This window comes from Osmerus mordax, chromosome 16 (genome assembly GCF_038355195.1).
Source record: "Osmerus mordax isolate fOsmMor3 chromosome 16, fOsmMor3.pri, whole genome shotgun sequence".
NCBI classification, from domain to species: domain Eukaryota; kingdom Metazoa; phylum Chordata; class Actinopteri; order Osmeriformes; family Osmeridae; genus Osmerus; species Osmerus mordax.
Window position 1 is genome coordinate 14,564,665 of NC_090065.1, and position 16,892 is coordinate 14,581,556.

The 16,892-nt window shown below is 45.6% G+C and overlaps 1 protein-coding gene across 1 annotated transcript; it reads left to right on the forward strand.

The window, feature by feature from the left end:
- Positions 1 to 13,552: 13,552 nt before the first annotated feature.
- Positions 13,553 to 14,848, forward strand: LOC136959370 (beta-1,3-galactosyl-O-glycosyl-glycoprotein beta-1,6-N-acetylglucosaminyltransferase-like). The gene has a single exon (XM_067253685.1). It carries the CDS (start codon positions 13,553 to 13,555, stop codon positions 14,846 to 14,848), a length of 1,296 nt encoding a protein of 431 aa, XP_067109786.1.
- The last annotated feature ends 2,044 nt before the right edge of the window (positions 14,849 to 16,892 follow it).

Below are 16,892 nucleotides of genomic sequence, written 5' to 3' on the forward strand. Positions count from 1 at the left end.
GGTGGTGGGGGGCAGGGTGGTGGTGGGCAGGGAGGCGGGCAGGATGGTTGTGGGCAGGGAGGTGGTGGTGGGCAGGGAGGTGGTGGTGGGCAGGGTGGTGGTGGGCAGGGAGGTGGTGGGCAGGGAGGTGGTGGTGGGCAGGGTGGTGGTGGGCAGGGAGGCGGGCAGGATGGTGGTGGGCAGGGAGGTGGTGGTGGGCAGGGTGGTGGGCAGGGAGGTGGTGGTGGGCAAGGAGGTGGTGGTGGGCAGGGAGGTGGTGGTGGGCAGGGAGGCGGGCAGGATGGTGGTGGGCAGGGAGGTGGTGGTGGGCAGGGTGGTGGTGGGCAGGGTGGTGGTGGGCAGGATGGTGGTGGGCAGGGAGGCACCCCGTACTGTAAACACTGCCATCAGAGACAAGCATCTTCACTCAGGTCAGAAAAGAATGTGTTCCCACTTCTCCCACTTTCAATATAACTCACAACTGTAGTATTGTATTATCATAATCATCTCTGCGATATCAAATCTACTTAAGATCTGTCAAAGATCATCACAGGTTCCGTTTTCTTATGACAACACTGGTGTCGTCTGTGATAAGGTTGGACGAATGTTGATTATTGACCCCATTTTCCTGGTACTTACATCTGATAGGCTACAGGACAGCGACGGAACCTGGGTTTGCTGGGTTTGTTGGCCAGCGTGACAGGGGGCAGTTCTGACAGATGTACTCATCAGACTGTCAAAGAGCACAGTGGACCTCTGATCTGCGAGGGCTGGCACGCTCGCAAGTGTGTGAATGCGTGTGAGAGTTTGCGTGCGAGTGTGAGTGTGTGGCAGGCTTGGAGGAGGTCTCTCCTCGCCGGTTCCAGAACGTTGTCACCATGCTTTCGTACTGCCACTAGGTTCTTCAACTTTAACAAAAGGAGATAGTTATGTATTAACAGGCCACACACTAATGGATTATATACTGTACTTCCTGAACAGAGGTCGCACAGATACGCTTGCGCTTGCACACGAGTGCGCCTGCACACGCACACACACAGACACACACAGACTCACACACACAGACACACACACACATAAAGGCATCCAGTGTCATAAAGGCGTCCAGTAGAGGCAGCTGTGCTTGCAGCCTGGTCAGCTAAGGCTCTAGTCCACACCCTCTGTCTCCACTACAGGAAGGGGCCCGTCCGTCAAAGCCACCTGAACGTGCCTCCCTCTGTAACCCCCCCCCCCACGTCCTCCTCCGTGTCTTCGTCCTCCCCCCCGGCCACTTCCTCCCTGACAGACGTGCCTGACATTCTGGAGGAGCCAGCGTACATTCCTCACATGCCTTCGTTGGAAAGAGAGTGGAGAGAGTGGAGAGTGGAGAGTGGAGAGTGGAGAGTGGAGAGTGGAGAGTGGAGAGTGGAGAGTGGAGAGTGGAGAGTGGAGAGTGGAGAGTGGAGAGTGGAGAGTGAGAGAGTGAGAGAGAGAGAGAGAGAGAGAGAGAGAGAGAGAGAGAGAGAGAGAGAGAGAGAGAGAGAGAGAGAGAGAGAGAGAGAGAGAGAGAGAGAGAGAGAGAGAGAGGGCGGGAGGGAGGAAGAGAGAGAGAGCAGAGAAGGAGGGACACACACACACACACACACACAAGGGAATCTGGTCCGACGTGAGGTGAGGAGAGGTGGTTGTGGCTGGCTGGGCGGGGAGGGCTCAGGTGACCAGACTTAAGCTGGCTCACATGGGGCAAGGAGGCGTCGGCCTCTGGAGAGCATCAAAGCCCTGCCTTGCTGCTGCCGCCTCAGCCGACTGCCCCACACGCCTGTGGAACGACGTCACACACACACCCAGACGCACAGCGAAGACCGCCACGGACCGCACGAGCCCTGCTCGTGGCGTTTATCATCCAAACCCATCGAAACGAGCTCATTCTAGAACCCGCTCGGCCTCCCTGCGACACAAAAGGTCTGAGGGCGCACGTGACCGTGAAGGTGAACGGGGACAATGTCAACATGTAGCCAATTCCCCAGGTTTCACATTGTGTCTTGAACCCCCTGAGCACTGGCTGTTCTTTCTCTGGACACCAGCGCTTGGGACAGAGCCCCGGGAGGAGGGGGGCGACGTTTCAACACTTTGTCCGCTTTGACCCCCGGAAGAAAAACCCAGCACCTCCACATTTGGTAACCTCTGACCCCTCCTGGGAGAGCCTTGTACACAGACAGAGCCTGACAGTGTTTTACTAATCATCTCCAGTCCCCCAGCAGCGATGGCAGGGAGAAAGAAAGAGCTTCCTGAGCTCTCGTTGGGCACGCTAACCCCGGCTTGGCAGCTAGATAGCTGGTGTGACAGTAGCGGCGGACCGTGCCAAAGGGATGGTGCTCTGTGCGGCATCTAAATGACCAGAATACACCAGCTCCACAGAGCCAGGGTTTATAGCCCCCCCCCCCCTCCCCCCCCTCCCCGCACCATCCGCCCACACGGGCATTCAGGCTTTTCATTGGGGGACGGTAATGGGGCAGTAGCCGGAACAGGGCCCATGATCTGAGGGCCGTAAGTTGGTGGCTTTGTGGCGATGTCATGCGAGTCCAGGGAGCCGAGCGTGCTGCTATCGTCCCACAAAGACGGGGGGGGGGGGGGGGGGGGGGGGGGTGTAAAAATAACTACAACTTCCAAAGGAGGTCCCTTTCTGGCAGGGGGCACCTCTACTGAGCGCCCCCACCCCCCCAGCATCACACTCACTCACACAACCCTGCCAAACCCCATTCACGTTGTCAGCACACACAGTCAACTGTGGGTTGCAGGCCTCTACATGTCTGGAATTAGGTGAGCTTACATTTCATTCACGCTTACCCGGCCAATACAGGTGCATATTATTACTCTTCTGTCTTGGTTCTGGAGTGCTACTCTCCTATGTGTCAGTCAGAGTTGATGGCTAATGAGTTCAGGAACATTAAAGAAGATTCTAGGTTTAGGTTCACCCTATCCTAGTACACGGAGGCCCGTGTCTGATCATCATAACCACACACACGACTGTGCTGGCAAGCAGGAAGTGCTGGACAAAGTGAACAAAACGTGACTTATTACCTGCATAGAAGCGTAGCAGGGAGCCGATTTCCGTGTTCATTCCCTCCTCTTGCACGCGCCACGGATCCTTAAATCCAAGTTTGAAGAGGAAGTCATTTTGGATCTGAAGAGGCCGCTCCTCCTGCCCCAGCCTCCGGACAGCCTCACCGTGGAGCTGGACGTACAGTTTGGGACCGGAGTCGCACAAGTCGGAACCCTGGTCAGGCGTCAAGCCGGGCTCTGCGGCGCCTCTGCGATTGTCAGGGTCTCGGATGTCGGGCGCAGTACCTGCCAAACAAGCTCTGGACAATGAACTTGCACTGCTGCTGGATGGCAAGCTGCCCAGATTGAGAGGCTCGAGTCTGTTACCTGCCCCCTTATCATCTGTCATGCCATGTAAATGCCCGACGTTGCGAAGATTGTAGTTGGCAGAAACTGAGTTGATCCCATTGGGAAGATGTGGTGGGATCGGATCGATGCTTGCATCAAGCTCCAGTTCGTCTGAGGAGCTACCGTATGTGTCAAGGCCCTCCGTGGCGCTGTCAAACGTGGGGCTTAGTATGGAGGCATCAGTGCCCAGGATCATGTCATCGCTGAGGGAGTCCCGGTGTTCACTGAGCCTGGCCCCGGAGCTCAGGTCATCGAACGCACTGCTCTCCACATCCGAACCGGAATTCAAACCATAGCTGTCCAATCCATTCAACCTCTGTTCCGAATCGTCGTCATTCGGCGTATCCATATTCGAATTTGAATTCAGATCCGACAGCGAACACGTTATATTATCCTGCGACTCGGAGTCTGGAGTAAAAAGTTTTGCATCGATATCCTGTTGCTTTTGCCTCTCATTTTCGTTTTCCATGAGCAACAGCCTCAGGCTGTCACTAGCCTGGTCTGATAGGCCGCCTCGGAATTCCGTCGTTCCCAAGGAACTCAGATGGTTGCATTTAATACCACCATCTTCATTCTTGCATTGATTAGCGTTACATGCGTATTTCCCATTACAGTTTCCGTTCTGATCAGTCTTAATGTTATCTTTACAAAAAATGCGCAACACAGAGTATGACTTACTGCAGAGTTTGCTCAGACGGAGCGCCATCTCGCCGGCTGTGGTGTCCATCGTGCAAAGCACCGGCCTGGGATATGAAGGCGTGAGTCTGTCGTGAACATGTATGGATCCTCTGTACAAATCCGCTCGCACCCATTCTCTGTCTGAGGGCTGTAATTGCATGTTCTGTCGATGTCTCAACAAAGTCTTCCTATCCAGACTTAAAGTGTGTAAAGAGGCAGAGGAGAGGGCCGAGTTCATCTTGACGCCGGAGGCGGCGGTGACAGCTGAGGTGGTAGTGGTTGCAGCTGTGGTTGAGAGGTTTCGCTTCAACCTCCTCCGTCTCATCAGGAGCGAGTTGGAGTTGCTGGATAAGCTCCGGCCATTTGTGGATGTTGACCCAATACTTTTATTCAAACCACTCGAATCCACAGCAGCGGTAGTTTCAGATAGGTTATTCCCATTCTTCACGTTCACACGAGAAGCTGACAAATGTCCACCGCCATCATCCACAATCCATCCTCTGTCCGCGCACTTTCCATCGTGGCAAATGAAAAGTCCACTAGATCACGGTGCGCACTTGGCTTAACGTCTACCTTCTACATTTAAAAGCTTGCTAAAATAAAAACAATAGCCTACATTAAATGTCCGCCGACTGGGCGGTGTAGGCTACTTCTAGCACTACTCATTCACTTATTTGCCTTCGTGTTCCAGTCGGAAGCTCCACTGTTCCAGAAAACATTTTACCGACGAAATCCGCGGAATAGAGGCTGTGCTCGCATTGAGATCAGTGCAAGGGCGGAGACGTGACTGTACGTCTCATTTACACAGAAATACTATGGTAGAATATGAAATGAACCTACCTCTTACGCAAATATTTGATAATATATATTCATGAGGCGATACAAGATGGGGGCGCTGTCAACAACGCATTGCTTTATGGGAAATGTGTTTTCAATAAAACACGGCACGTTTCCCCCCCTATAGATACTGAACTAAAGAACTACATTTCCCAGCCACTAGCGAGGTAGAAAGCAGACAGGAAGAGGCAAGGTTCAGAATTGTGCCGCGCCTCCTTGTGTCGTCACATTTAACCTGTGATGGGTTAAAATAAATAAGATAATACAAATGTTTTTACATTTACATTTAGTCATTTAGCAGACGCTCTTTTCCAGAGTGACTTTCAGTAAGTACAGGGACATTCCCCCAGATGCAAGTAGCGTGAAGTGCCTTGCCCTATGACACAACGTCATTTCTCACGGCCAGATTTGAACCGGCTACCAAAATGTTGCCTCCTAATTACTCATCAGTTGACACATAATGTATTAGTCTACATGTTAAACTTAGGGATAGGCAAACGATGCCCTGTGAAGGTTTGGTCAAATGTAGAATCCTGTGATTGGTTATTTTCCAAATCTTGGGGGTGTTGACATTAGGGATACAATATTTGACAATATTTATATTAGAAAGATTTAACAAGAAAAAAGTGATTTTCTAATGCTGTAATGAAGTGGAAACATACCCTTCTCGTTCTTTTAAGAAAGTAGGGTCAGATATCAATAATTGTGTAATTCCCCCCCCCCCCCCCCAATTTTTTTTTTAAAACTCATAAAAAAATTATAAATCGATATTATCCTTGTAATTACTTTATTAGTAAGTTCAAGGAAGGGGTTTTGCCGTTATGTTGTTTTTGTAAAGAGGAATTGGAGACAATCCAATATTAAAAGACGAAAATAATTTGGGTCTCAAGTTTCATTCATCATTTTTGTCATTTGTCAGCCTGAGTGGTCAAATGGTCTCGTTTATAGATGGGATACAGGTTTAAAGGACATTGACAATACAATTTAAATCTTTTTTTTTCTATTTGGGAAGCATCACATATGTAAGTCAAAATATAGCTTATGTCCATTGTACCAAAAGCTAGGCTTTTTTCAATCGACTTTAATATATTTTATATAGGTACTTCAGGTTCCTCGGGGTGAACATCAACAATGATCTCACCTGGTCTGCTCACACAGACAAGGTGGTCAAAGCAGCCTCTTCGGCATGGACTCCTCACTAACTTTTACAGATGCACTAGAGAGCATTCTGACTGGTTGCATCACAGTGTGGTATGGGCTGCACTGACAGGGACCCCAAGGCCCTACGCAGTGTCCGGTCTGCTGAGTTCATCATCGGCAGGAAGCTCCCAGCTCTACAGGACACCTACCACACACGATGCCTCAAGAAGCCCACCCATCCTTCAGTCTTTTTACCCCGTTGCCTTCTGGCAGGCGATACCGAAGCATTCGGTCTCGCACACGCAGACTGGACAACAGTTTCTTTCCAAGGGCCATCAGGTTTCTGAATGGACATTGATATGGACACTGATACACTTCTCACTAGTCACTATACACACTGTCACTTTCAGCTACTTGTTGCACTATTAGCAATATTGCACTATTGTGCTTCACTTGTCTTAGGTTAGCATAGGTTTATGAGGTTAGTATTGGTTATTATGTGTATTTAGAGGTTTAGTATACTGTATTGAATATTGTATATTATGAGGTTTACTATATTTTAGCTTTTCATAGATGTAATCTATGTTCTGTGTACTTATATGTTATGTTATGCCAGGTTGCTTTGCATTGTCTTGTCCTAAGAATTTCAGTGCCCAGTCTGACCCTGTGTTGTTCTGTGCATCTGACAATAAAAGACTTGAACTTGAATTTTATGATTCGTTCTATACTTAACAATTGCAAACAATTTCAAAGCTGTTAAGACATCTCTATTGTTGAAAAAGGTAGGTCTACTTGATGTAGGCTAATAGGAAAAAGCTTGGTGGTTTCTTCCGGAGGATCGGCGCTTTGAAAATGGAGCGCAGTGGCATCTGGTGGTTATCTAAAATTATTGCAACCATTTAAACTGTCTGAATTAGATTTATTTTACTGGTAGTCTCCGACGGTAGCCTACTACATCAGAATTTTATAAATAAAAAAGAATATATGTATAACATTAAGGCTACGTGCGTTTATTTTGATCCGAGCAATTACTATTACCAGCAAAGTAACGCTGCCCGCTGTAAAGTTAATCTAGATAGAGCGTAAAAAAAATCGGTTTGCATTTTAGCCTACGTAAAGTGGGTCTCATTGCTGGAGCCAGTGTTTAACGCTACATTTTGTGACCATTGTATTCTGTGCAGTCGCGGAGCCAGAGGGGTGGCCGGGGTGGCACTGGACCCCCCTGATATCGGACTGGCCACCCCAGGTGCCACCCCAAAAGGCAATTGGATGCTGATTGACATTTAATTTATCTTGATAAAAGAAGCGTTTCTTTAGACATATGACAGCGCAATTTTTCAATCGAGGATATTTCCACAGTTCACCAATCAGTCACAAATCACTACTCCGGCGTCTGATACAGCGCCAGCGACGGAAGACAAGAGCATCATATTAATTATCATTTTAAGGTTTAGCATTGGGTTTGAGGATTCCTGAACAAAATGTTATGAAAGTTGAGTTTCTGGGCCGCAGAGCCATAGAAAAAGATTCATATTGGCAATTTGGTTCCATAACAGATTCCGATAAGAGAAATGTCTCTGTTTTTGTTTAGCACGTAACACTACTTAGTAGCTAACAGCGCAGTTCCTACTGTGGTGTAGTTGATTCAATTTCATTTTCATTTATATAGCACACTTTTAAAACAACAACAACAGTATTATTTAGCTATTTAAGGAACAATCGTCCAAGCATAAGATGAAGTTCCCGAATTGACGTTTATTAACCACACGGTACACAGGCTACTAGTAAGGCAAACAGCTGTTTAGCCCTAGCCCACGATAAATAAAATAAAGGTAGCCCACAAAACAATAGTGACAGTCTCTTGTGAAACCCAGACGTAACAGAAAGAACAGACGCTAAACCTGGTCTAAACTTCGAATGCGCCATCCCCCCTCAATGCACCAACCACCAAGATGCCCTGCATTCGAACATTCCGGGCATTCCCATGATTGGCAGACAGCAGGTTGATTGGCATGTCGGACCCCGCGAACACTACTGGTAAACAACCAACTAACAGCCTAACATATAACACACGTCTTTCTGTGTGGGTCGCTACACTATTTTTGTATTTTAACTGGTAAGATTCCTTGATGAGATGCCTTATCAATCTATTAACGTTACAAAAGATTAACACTGCAGGCAGATAGCTACCCTGTTTGCTATTCTATAATGCCTGTTTGAAATACGTATTTCAGAGTAGGGCTAGCCATGATTTAGTAACTTAAAGGCTGGTATATCACTTTAAAATGTTGGTTGTTGATTCATGAGTGTTCTTGTGTTGATGGCTGTGGCATTTTTTTGTGTGAGTATACACTAATAGTTATGTTTTACTGTAAAAGAAGGATTCTAACCTCTCACCTGGTTAGACCCAGATTATATTCATGAAAACAGACTGACCAAAGTCTCTCCAGTTTGTGAGTAGCCTACAGTACAGTGTGTAAGAAAGAAATTAGTTGCAATTCAGATGTAGAGACACAGTCTATTCATAGTAAATGTAGAATTTGATTAAAGTAACCCTAGTGGACCATACTAGGCCACACTGAAGAACTCAGGCTTAGCCCTTGTGCTGCCTTCGGGTCACATGACCCAAAGGTTCATAACGAACCATCGTTGTGTTTACCCAATTTTACCCAATACAAAAACAAATAAAAATAATTTTCTTTTAACCGTCGCAATGTGGGGGGTCTGAGACAGCCGAACGGTTAAAAGAAAATGCTTCACTTTGTTTTTGTATGCGGTAAAGTTGTCGCAATACGATGGTGGGTCACAATGACTGATGGGTCAGAATGACCCGAAGATAACACAAGGGTTAAGTGAATTTGAATTTCTATTTCTCATCAGCAATCATATTAATAATTGACACTGCTTAGATGCCAGGCTAAGGTTACACACATTTTCAGTCTTGGTCTGTGGACCCCCTGAAGTAGCCCTGGCCACCCCTTGCCACCCCATATTTAAAAGTCTGGTTCCGCCACTGCCCATATTATATTGATAGCCCATCAGAATACGTGACCTCACTGCTTCATGGATGGAAATGCCGGTGTTGTGCTATCAGATGCACGGCTTCCATGAGAGGCACCACCTCGCGGGAGCGCGCGAATCACTCAGAATCAAAAAGGGAAGGATTTCATCTTGATATCGCAACCAAACTAGTCCCCTCAGTGTACAGTAAGAATCATTTGATGCTAGGATATACAGAACAGACAATAGAGGGGGGTGCATTTCATGGCAGGCTTAATGCACCACCTGCTAACTCTGACTAGGAAAGTGTCACATGCCTGAAACATACGTTACTCATACTAGTCCCCTCAGTGTACAGTAAGAATGATTTGATGCTGGGATATAATGATAACTATAAGTTAAAAATACATTTTTTAGGGTAAGTTCAGGTATTTTTGGTTAACATGCCAAATGGTATGACCAAGTAAAACATTGAAAAACATTATTTCGAATAAAAATGTGTATTTAATCTAAACATTGTTTGATTTATTCACACCAAGGCCATATGCTGATATATGTATCCATGATAATGCCTGTCAAATTTGATTTGACATTGAAATGTAAAATGGTGTAACCGGTTACACCATTTGACTTCTACTACAAGCCTCAATGTTGGGCCAATCTTTTCAAATATAACTAGTTAAGTTACTGGTTCAAGATGAGATATGAGCTTAGTTACTATTTAGACGTATTTTATGTGTTTATTGTTAGCATTTTTTCAGTGCAAGTTTCGGTAATTACCGTATTTCTTTGAATAAACGCCGCCCTCGAATAAACGCCACCCTCGAATAAACGCCGCACCAAAAACAAACGTTGTGAAATAAACGCTGCACCGAAAACAAATATGAAAACGGTAATTTAATTGGTTAAATGGTCAGTTGGTGTAACCGAGTTATGGCAATTGGTGTAACCAGTGTTTTGTCTAAAAGACTAATATTGTACAAAAAAGTTACTATGGATAATAATGTAATACTTTACTACACTGTAATAATGGGTGTTTAAACCATTTTTACTAAAATGGTCAAAGAATAGGCCTAGACATAAAACAATATGTTTACAGCATATGGTCTTGCTCAGTACAATGAACAAAAACATATCATTTAAATTCTGAAATAAATATAATAAAACATATTCTCATAGGATATTACTAAATAAACTACTAATTTCATGAGAGCAATTGCATGAACTCTAGGAGATGTGAAATATTATATATTTGTCATTTTTTGTGGTTACACCATTTGACAATTTAATGGGCTGTCAGTTCTATCTTTTGTTAAAAATAGTATAAATGTCATATTTAATAATATGAATACAACAGAAACACAAAATATACACTTTAACAACCCTCAGGCATGTTTTGTTTGAAAGTTTTAACCATATTTTTGAAGTGTTCATCTTACCAACCCCTATCTGTCACTGACCCTTATACAGAACAGACAACAGAGGGGGGGCATTTCATGGCAGGCTTGTTGTATTCCTTCTTGCCATGAAATGCACCCCCGCCGGGATATACAGTCTGTTCTGTATATCCCAGCATCAAATTATTCTCCCGGTGCGATTAGCCAATCCGGGCCTGAGCGATATCTGGCTACAGACATCTAGAGCTGCATTAATGACACAGGGCAGGTGCTTACCTGATACTCTACAACAGGTCTAAATGGCAGCTTGTGTGAAAGAAAGCAGGACACTGCTTAGGGAACAAGGACAATAACGCAGCTAATTAGATAGTGTTAAAAATTATAAGAGTGGGCATAGGCCTATATAAACACTTAACGAGTAAAATGAATACTCCTACAGGCTAAGGATACCAATTGCTACCTTCTCATGACACGTTTTTTCCATTTCCTACGTGTTTTTGACATGTTCTCTGTGTGACTGGGAAAACGTAAATAATATAACTAGGCTATACAAAATTATTAGACGTTAGTTACTAAACATTATGCTGAAGAGACACACATCAGTTCAAATACATAGCCTAACATGATACAATGACCCAGCCACAAATAGGATCTTCCTTTCACTAGCCTACTTTTTATTTTTGCTGTAGCCTAGTAAATGGCATTTATTTGGAAACTGATGAAAGGGGTGTACATTGGTATATGAATGTTATCTGCACGATAGAATCAGTAGGCCGACAACAAAATAATTTTAGTGAATTATTAGCTAGGCTATTTAAAAAGCAACCGCGCCAATGCAATCGGTTCAGAATCTGACGTCAGCGGCCAGTACCATGGAGAATTGGGCCAAATCACGCAGTATTGACATACTTGACATAGGTTTCAAGTAAACTCCCGTTTTTTCGACAAATCCCATCTCTAGTGCAACAAGAAATCTAGCCTATTTAGATAAAAATGAGTGGGTTGGTTATAATTTAGGGCAAAAACAAAACAATGCAGTTATTAGAATAATTGCAAAATAGATTCAACAAATTATTTCATTTAGCCTAATCCATCCATAAAGGATGTGAATGACAAACATGTTAATTTTGATCTCAAGTGGGCCAGACCAGTAAAATCATAGCATAATAACGACAATATTTCTCTATGTTTAAATCGTTGGTGAACGTTTTTTGATGATAAACCCTATTTAAGGTCTTTCTAGGGGCGTCAGGGGAGTCAGGTGGCTGAGCGGTGAGGGAATCGGGCTAGTAATCCGAAGGTTGCCAGTTCGATTCCCGGTCATGCCAACTGACGTTGTGTCCTTGGGCAAGGCACTTCACCCTACTTGCCTCGGGGGAATGTCACTGTACTTACTGTAAGTCGCTCTGGATAAGAGCGTCTGCTAAATGACTAAATGTAAATGTAATGTAATGTTGTACAATACACTAGAAACATAAAGACCAAAAACTCAAACATCAGCCCACTGTCTGCCTGTGCTATCCTCTGCTGCCTGTGGCAATGAGCGCTTCTGCCTCCAGAGCAGACATCACATTTACGCTGATTTTGAAAATTACAAAACGTTTGTACTCTTAAACCTCCATCTTCTTAAGAGACATTCTGATTCGGAATAGCAGCTACGTTTATAGAAATGCAATTTTTGTATTTCTGTTATATTCAAATTTAGCAAAGTAATCTTTGCTAAGTTTGAAAATTGTCCCCTCCCATTGATTGTCCCCTCCCCTCCCCTCGGAGTAGTTTGACGTAATAAAGTCGTCGGTGAGTGTACAATAGCTGTCATGACTGCGTAGGACAGATTGGCGGTAAATTAGCTGTTTTCGTAGGGAACGCGCACAAAAGCTCAGCCTTAAGAATGCCACAAATGTAGAAACTATTCACTGTATTTTAAAGTTGCCGCTTTTTCATTAGGACTGCGTAGCCTATTTATTATTTTAAGTAGGCCTAATTAGCTTTTAACTGTTCCTGTCTATTAGATAGACTTTGTGATTTAAGCATGCTTTTGGTAAGAGAATTAACAATTTATATGTTATTGTTCTTTCTGTCTTCTTTTCAGTTTTTTTCTATGTTTTTCTGTATAAAAATGTTAGGCCTAGGTTTTAGCAAATCTACCGCCCTATCAAATCTCAGCGTTTGCAGTACAGACCACGGACTAAAACGAAAACATTTCAAGTATTCTAACGTTCTGGGTGATGGTTTTCTCACCAAGGAAATAAGATGAAACGTTAGGCTTATGATGTAGGGGAGTCGCGCCTATTGACCAAAGTCCAACGACTGTCCCCAGCAGATGTTTTTAACATTCCTCGAGATTTTTGTCCATATTGACATGAGAGAATCACGCATATAACAGTTGCGGCAGATTTATCGGATGTGGGCTACATCCATGAAGCGAATCTCCAGTTCCACCATTTCAGGTCTATTTGATCGTGCGTGATTGGATTTGGAGTAGTTTAACAGGTGTGTACCGAATAAAGTCGTCGGTAGGACTCGAGTTGCGCCCACAAAGTGCCACCCCGGCCACCCCTGTGGCTCCGCGACTGTCCCCAAGAAATGTGAACAATATTATTTAGTACTTGTAGAATTGTATGTGAATACCCATAGACTACACAATTTAAAAGATTGGTATTGGTATAAACCCCCCCCCCAAAAAAAATAACGTTTCTTTTGTGTGCATTCAGTTTTATTCATTTTGAATAAGACGTTTTAAACAGTTGTTAACTGTCTTAACCATCTCCTCACTTGGCTTCCACCTGTAACACAAAGTTTCTCTCTCTCTTCTCCTACAGATCCAGAAAGTACAGACACAGTCACTTGCTCCAGTGCAGAGCAGCTGTCGTCTACAGATGTGATTCTGTCCAAGCACAGCTGCACCATTCACCAATCGACACCCTGCATGTTCAACTAGCAACTAGGCATCTCCAACGACTCCCAGTAAAACCTCCTCTGTGTACGCGACTGTGTAGTTGCTACAGATCCCTGGAGTATACCGACTAATGCATGAATAAATACATAAACCACAGGAGGCAGCGGTGAGACTCTGAAGAGTTTCTGTTCGGATGGCTCGGCTCCTCTCCCCACAAAGATGCTGTTGGCTCCTGCTTCCTGTGACGCTGGTCTCCATGGCCGTGTGGATGCTGCTCACAGGTCCCAACAAGCTCACCTCTCACCTCAGGCACCAGGATACTTGGTGGGACTACGACGATGCCGACCTCAGCTCCAAGGGCACTTGCAACTGCGACGCCATCCTGAGAGGAGAGCCGGAGGCTGTGGAGCAGGCGAAACTCCTCAGCTTTGAGCGACTGTTTCGGAAACGCACCCGCATCTCAGACAACCACTTCTTCAACGTCAGCCAAGGCTGCGGCACCTTCATGTCCTCCAGGAAGTACCTGCCCTTTCCTTTGAGCCGCGAGGAAGCAGAGTTTCCTATTGCCTTCTCGCTGGTTGTCCACCACAAGCTGCACAACTTTGAGAGGCTCCTGAGGTCCATTTACGCCCCTCAGAACTTCTACTGCGTCCACGTAGACACCAAGGCGCCGGCCTCCATTTTGGCCGCCGTCACCTCCATCACTTCCTGTTTCCAGAACGTCTTCCTGTGTAGCCGGCCAGTGGGGGTGGTCTACGCATGCTGGTTGCGCGTCCAGGCCGACATCAACTGCATGCGCGACCTCTACAACATCAGCGCCTCGTGGAAGTACTTCGTCAACCTGTGTGGTCAGGACTTCCCCATCAAGACCAACCTGGAGATGGTGCGTAGCCTGAAGGCGCTGAAGGGCCGGAACAGCATGGAGTCCGAGAGCATGCCGAGCTCTAAGGAGGGGCGCTGGAAAAAGGTCCACGCGGTGGTGAACGGGCAGGTGCAAAGGACGGAAGAGGACAAGTCGCCCCCTCCCTTTGACCTGCCCATCAAATCGGGGGGGGGGGCCTACATGGTGGTGACGCGGGGCTTCGTGGAGCACGTTCTGACAGACAGCAGGGTCCTGGAGCTGCTGAAATGGGCTGAGGACACCTACAGCCCGGGTGAGTTCCTGTGGGCGACCATCCAGAGGATGCCCAGGGTGCCGGGCAGCCAGAGGCCCAGCGCCAAGTACGACACCTCCGACATGCAGGCCATCACCAGGCTGGTGAAGTGGCAGTCGCATGAGGGTGCGGAGGAGGCCAAGGAAGCCGTGTACCCGCCCTGCCAGGGACGCCACGTCAGGTCCGTGTGCGTGTACGGGGCAGGGGACCTCTGGTGGATGTTGCAGCAGCATCACTTGTTTGCCAACAAGTTCGATGTGGACGAAGATCTGGTGGCTGTCCACTGTCTGGAGAAGCACCTTCAAAGTAAGGCCCTGACATTCACGAGACCCTGAACTTCGGGGTTCTACAGCGCAGCAAAGCGGACAAACTTAACGGTTGAAAAGGAACAAAAAAAAACGCTTAAACTTCTCCTTCAGTTTTGTCTTATCCCCATTGCATGTCGCCACAGAGAACCACAGGTGATTGGGTATGCACTTAACCCATTCCATCAGATCTGGTGACTTGATCTTCAGTGGTCGTTTTTTCATGTTCTTCACTATGTGCCACAGGTCATACTAGGGTGACCAGACGTCCAGATTTCGTCCGGACAGTCTGGTTTTCCAGCCCTTTGTCCGGACAGCTGTTGCGTGTCCTCCTTTTCGCCCTTTTGTCCTCCTTTTTGACCCTTCCTGCCCATCGTCGCAATTTACCACTTGCGTAGGCTTTCAGATGCCAAAAAGAAAGACCTCCTTCAAACCTACGTGGAGTTCAGAACAACACTTTGCCACTAAGAGCAGAAAAAATAAATCTAATTGGGTGTGCTCAAGCCTTCGGCGAGAGCACAACCTTTGTTCTCTCACATATATATTATTGGGTGTGCTCAAGCCTTCGGCGAGAGCACAACCTTTGTTCTCTCACATATATATTATTGGGTGTGCTCAAGCCTTCGCGAGAGCACAACCTTTGTTCTCTCACATATATATTTATTGGGTGTGCTCAAGCCTTCGGCGAGAGCACAACCTTTGTTCTCTCACATATATATTTATTATTATTATTTATTTTCGCCCCCCTAAGGATCAGTCAATATTTGGACTACATACACAACGGCGGTGTCAAAAGGTTCGTCTTGGTAGGGATTGCGTTGGTTGTATTTTTATTTACGTTCCGTTGCATGGTTTAAGTAGAAATTGCGTTTTTGTGGTGAAAAGTGAAGCTAACGGTGGCTAACGTGACTACCTGTAGCAGAACATTCGTTTCACATCTGTTAACTTGGGGGATAGCTAGGCTAACTATAGCTTTACTGCAAGGCAGCTGCAGGAACGCCACAAGCAAAGAGGCCAGGGTGATAACTATTTACTCATTTTACTTTGTGATGTGAAACACAATTATGAAATGTAATGTACAATATTAGCTGATATTATTAAGGAAGTAGGCCCACATCTACTTTTGGAAACGGTAGTCTACTATTTCACTGAAGCATTAGCATCATGACATTAGCCTCTGTTGCCCGGGCAACACATACTACAGTGGTCTATGATGCATCTGTTTTCAATCTTTAAAATAAACATTCCTCACAAATACATTTTCGTTGTAGGATTTATTATGACATTACATTACAAGTAAACGATTTGTGGGTGAAATTATCATTACCTGTGGTTTCAAACCAGTGTTGCTCACTGCAATGCTGTAGCCTACGCGAGACACTACAAAAACATCTACACAGCTGTAGGAAGTCAAACGGCGACAGAACATGTTCGGCACTCCCCTTACTTAATCAAAAGTCTATCTAACTACTAACCTGAACTTCATTGCCACAGCCTAAACGTTGCCAATCTGTTCATGAAAATAATTAATTTCAGCCTAAACCGTACAACGGAACGTTAAATCCAATTCAACCAACGCAATCGCTACCAAGACGAACACAGCAGTAGTCTTCTAGTACTGTACCGTAGTAGTACAATTTACCGGGGCAGCTTCTCCACACAGGGCTATATCGCATTTTGCGTTGTTACTGACAATGATCGCTACCAGTGAGCTTTTTATGAATGAGCGATTTTCCTCTAAATAAATGTCAAGCTTATTTACGTTTTGGGGGGCATATTTTCAGTTAGCAGATGGGACTGTCTGAATCGCGATTCCATCTTCTACTGCCGGGTAACGTCGTAGAATAATCTTCAATGGGGGTTCTTTATTAATGAATGAATGCAATGAGTAGGCTACATGCCTGAAAATATCACGAGAAGGGAAAAACTTAAAATGACGTTTAAGTCATAGAGATTAGGTCCATTTTTACACCGGTCTGCCAAATTTATTCGTTTTGATTCAACGATGAGGCTGCCTCTTGCAGGGGAAATGAGAAGACATCTATTTCATTCTACACTTCACTCGTATTTTCAG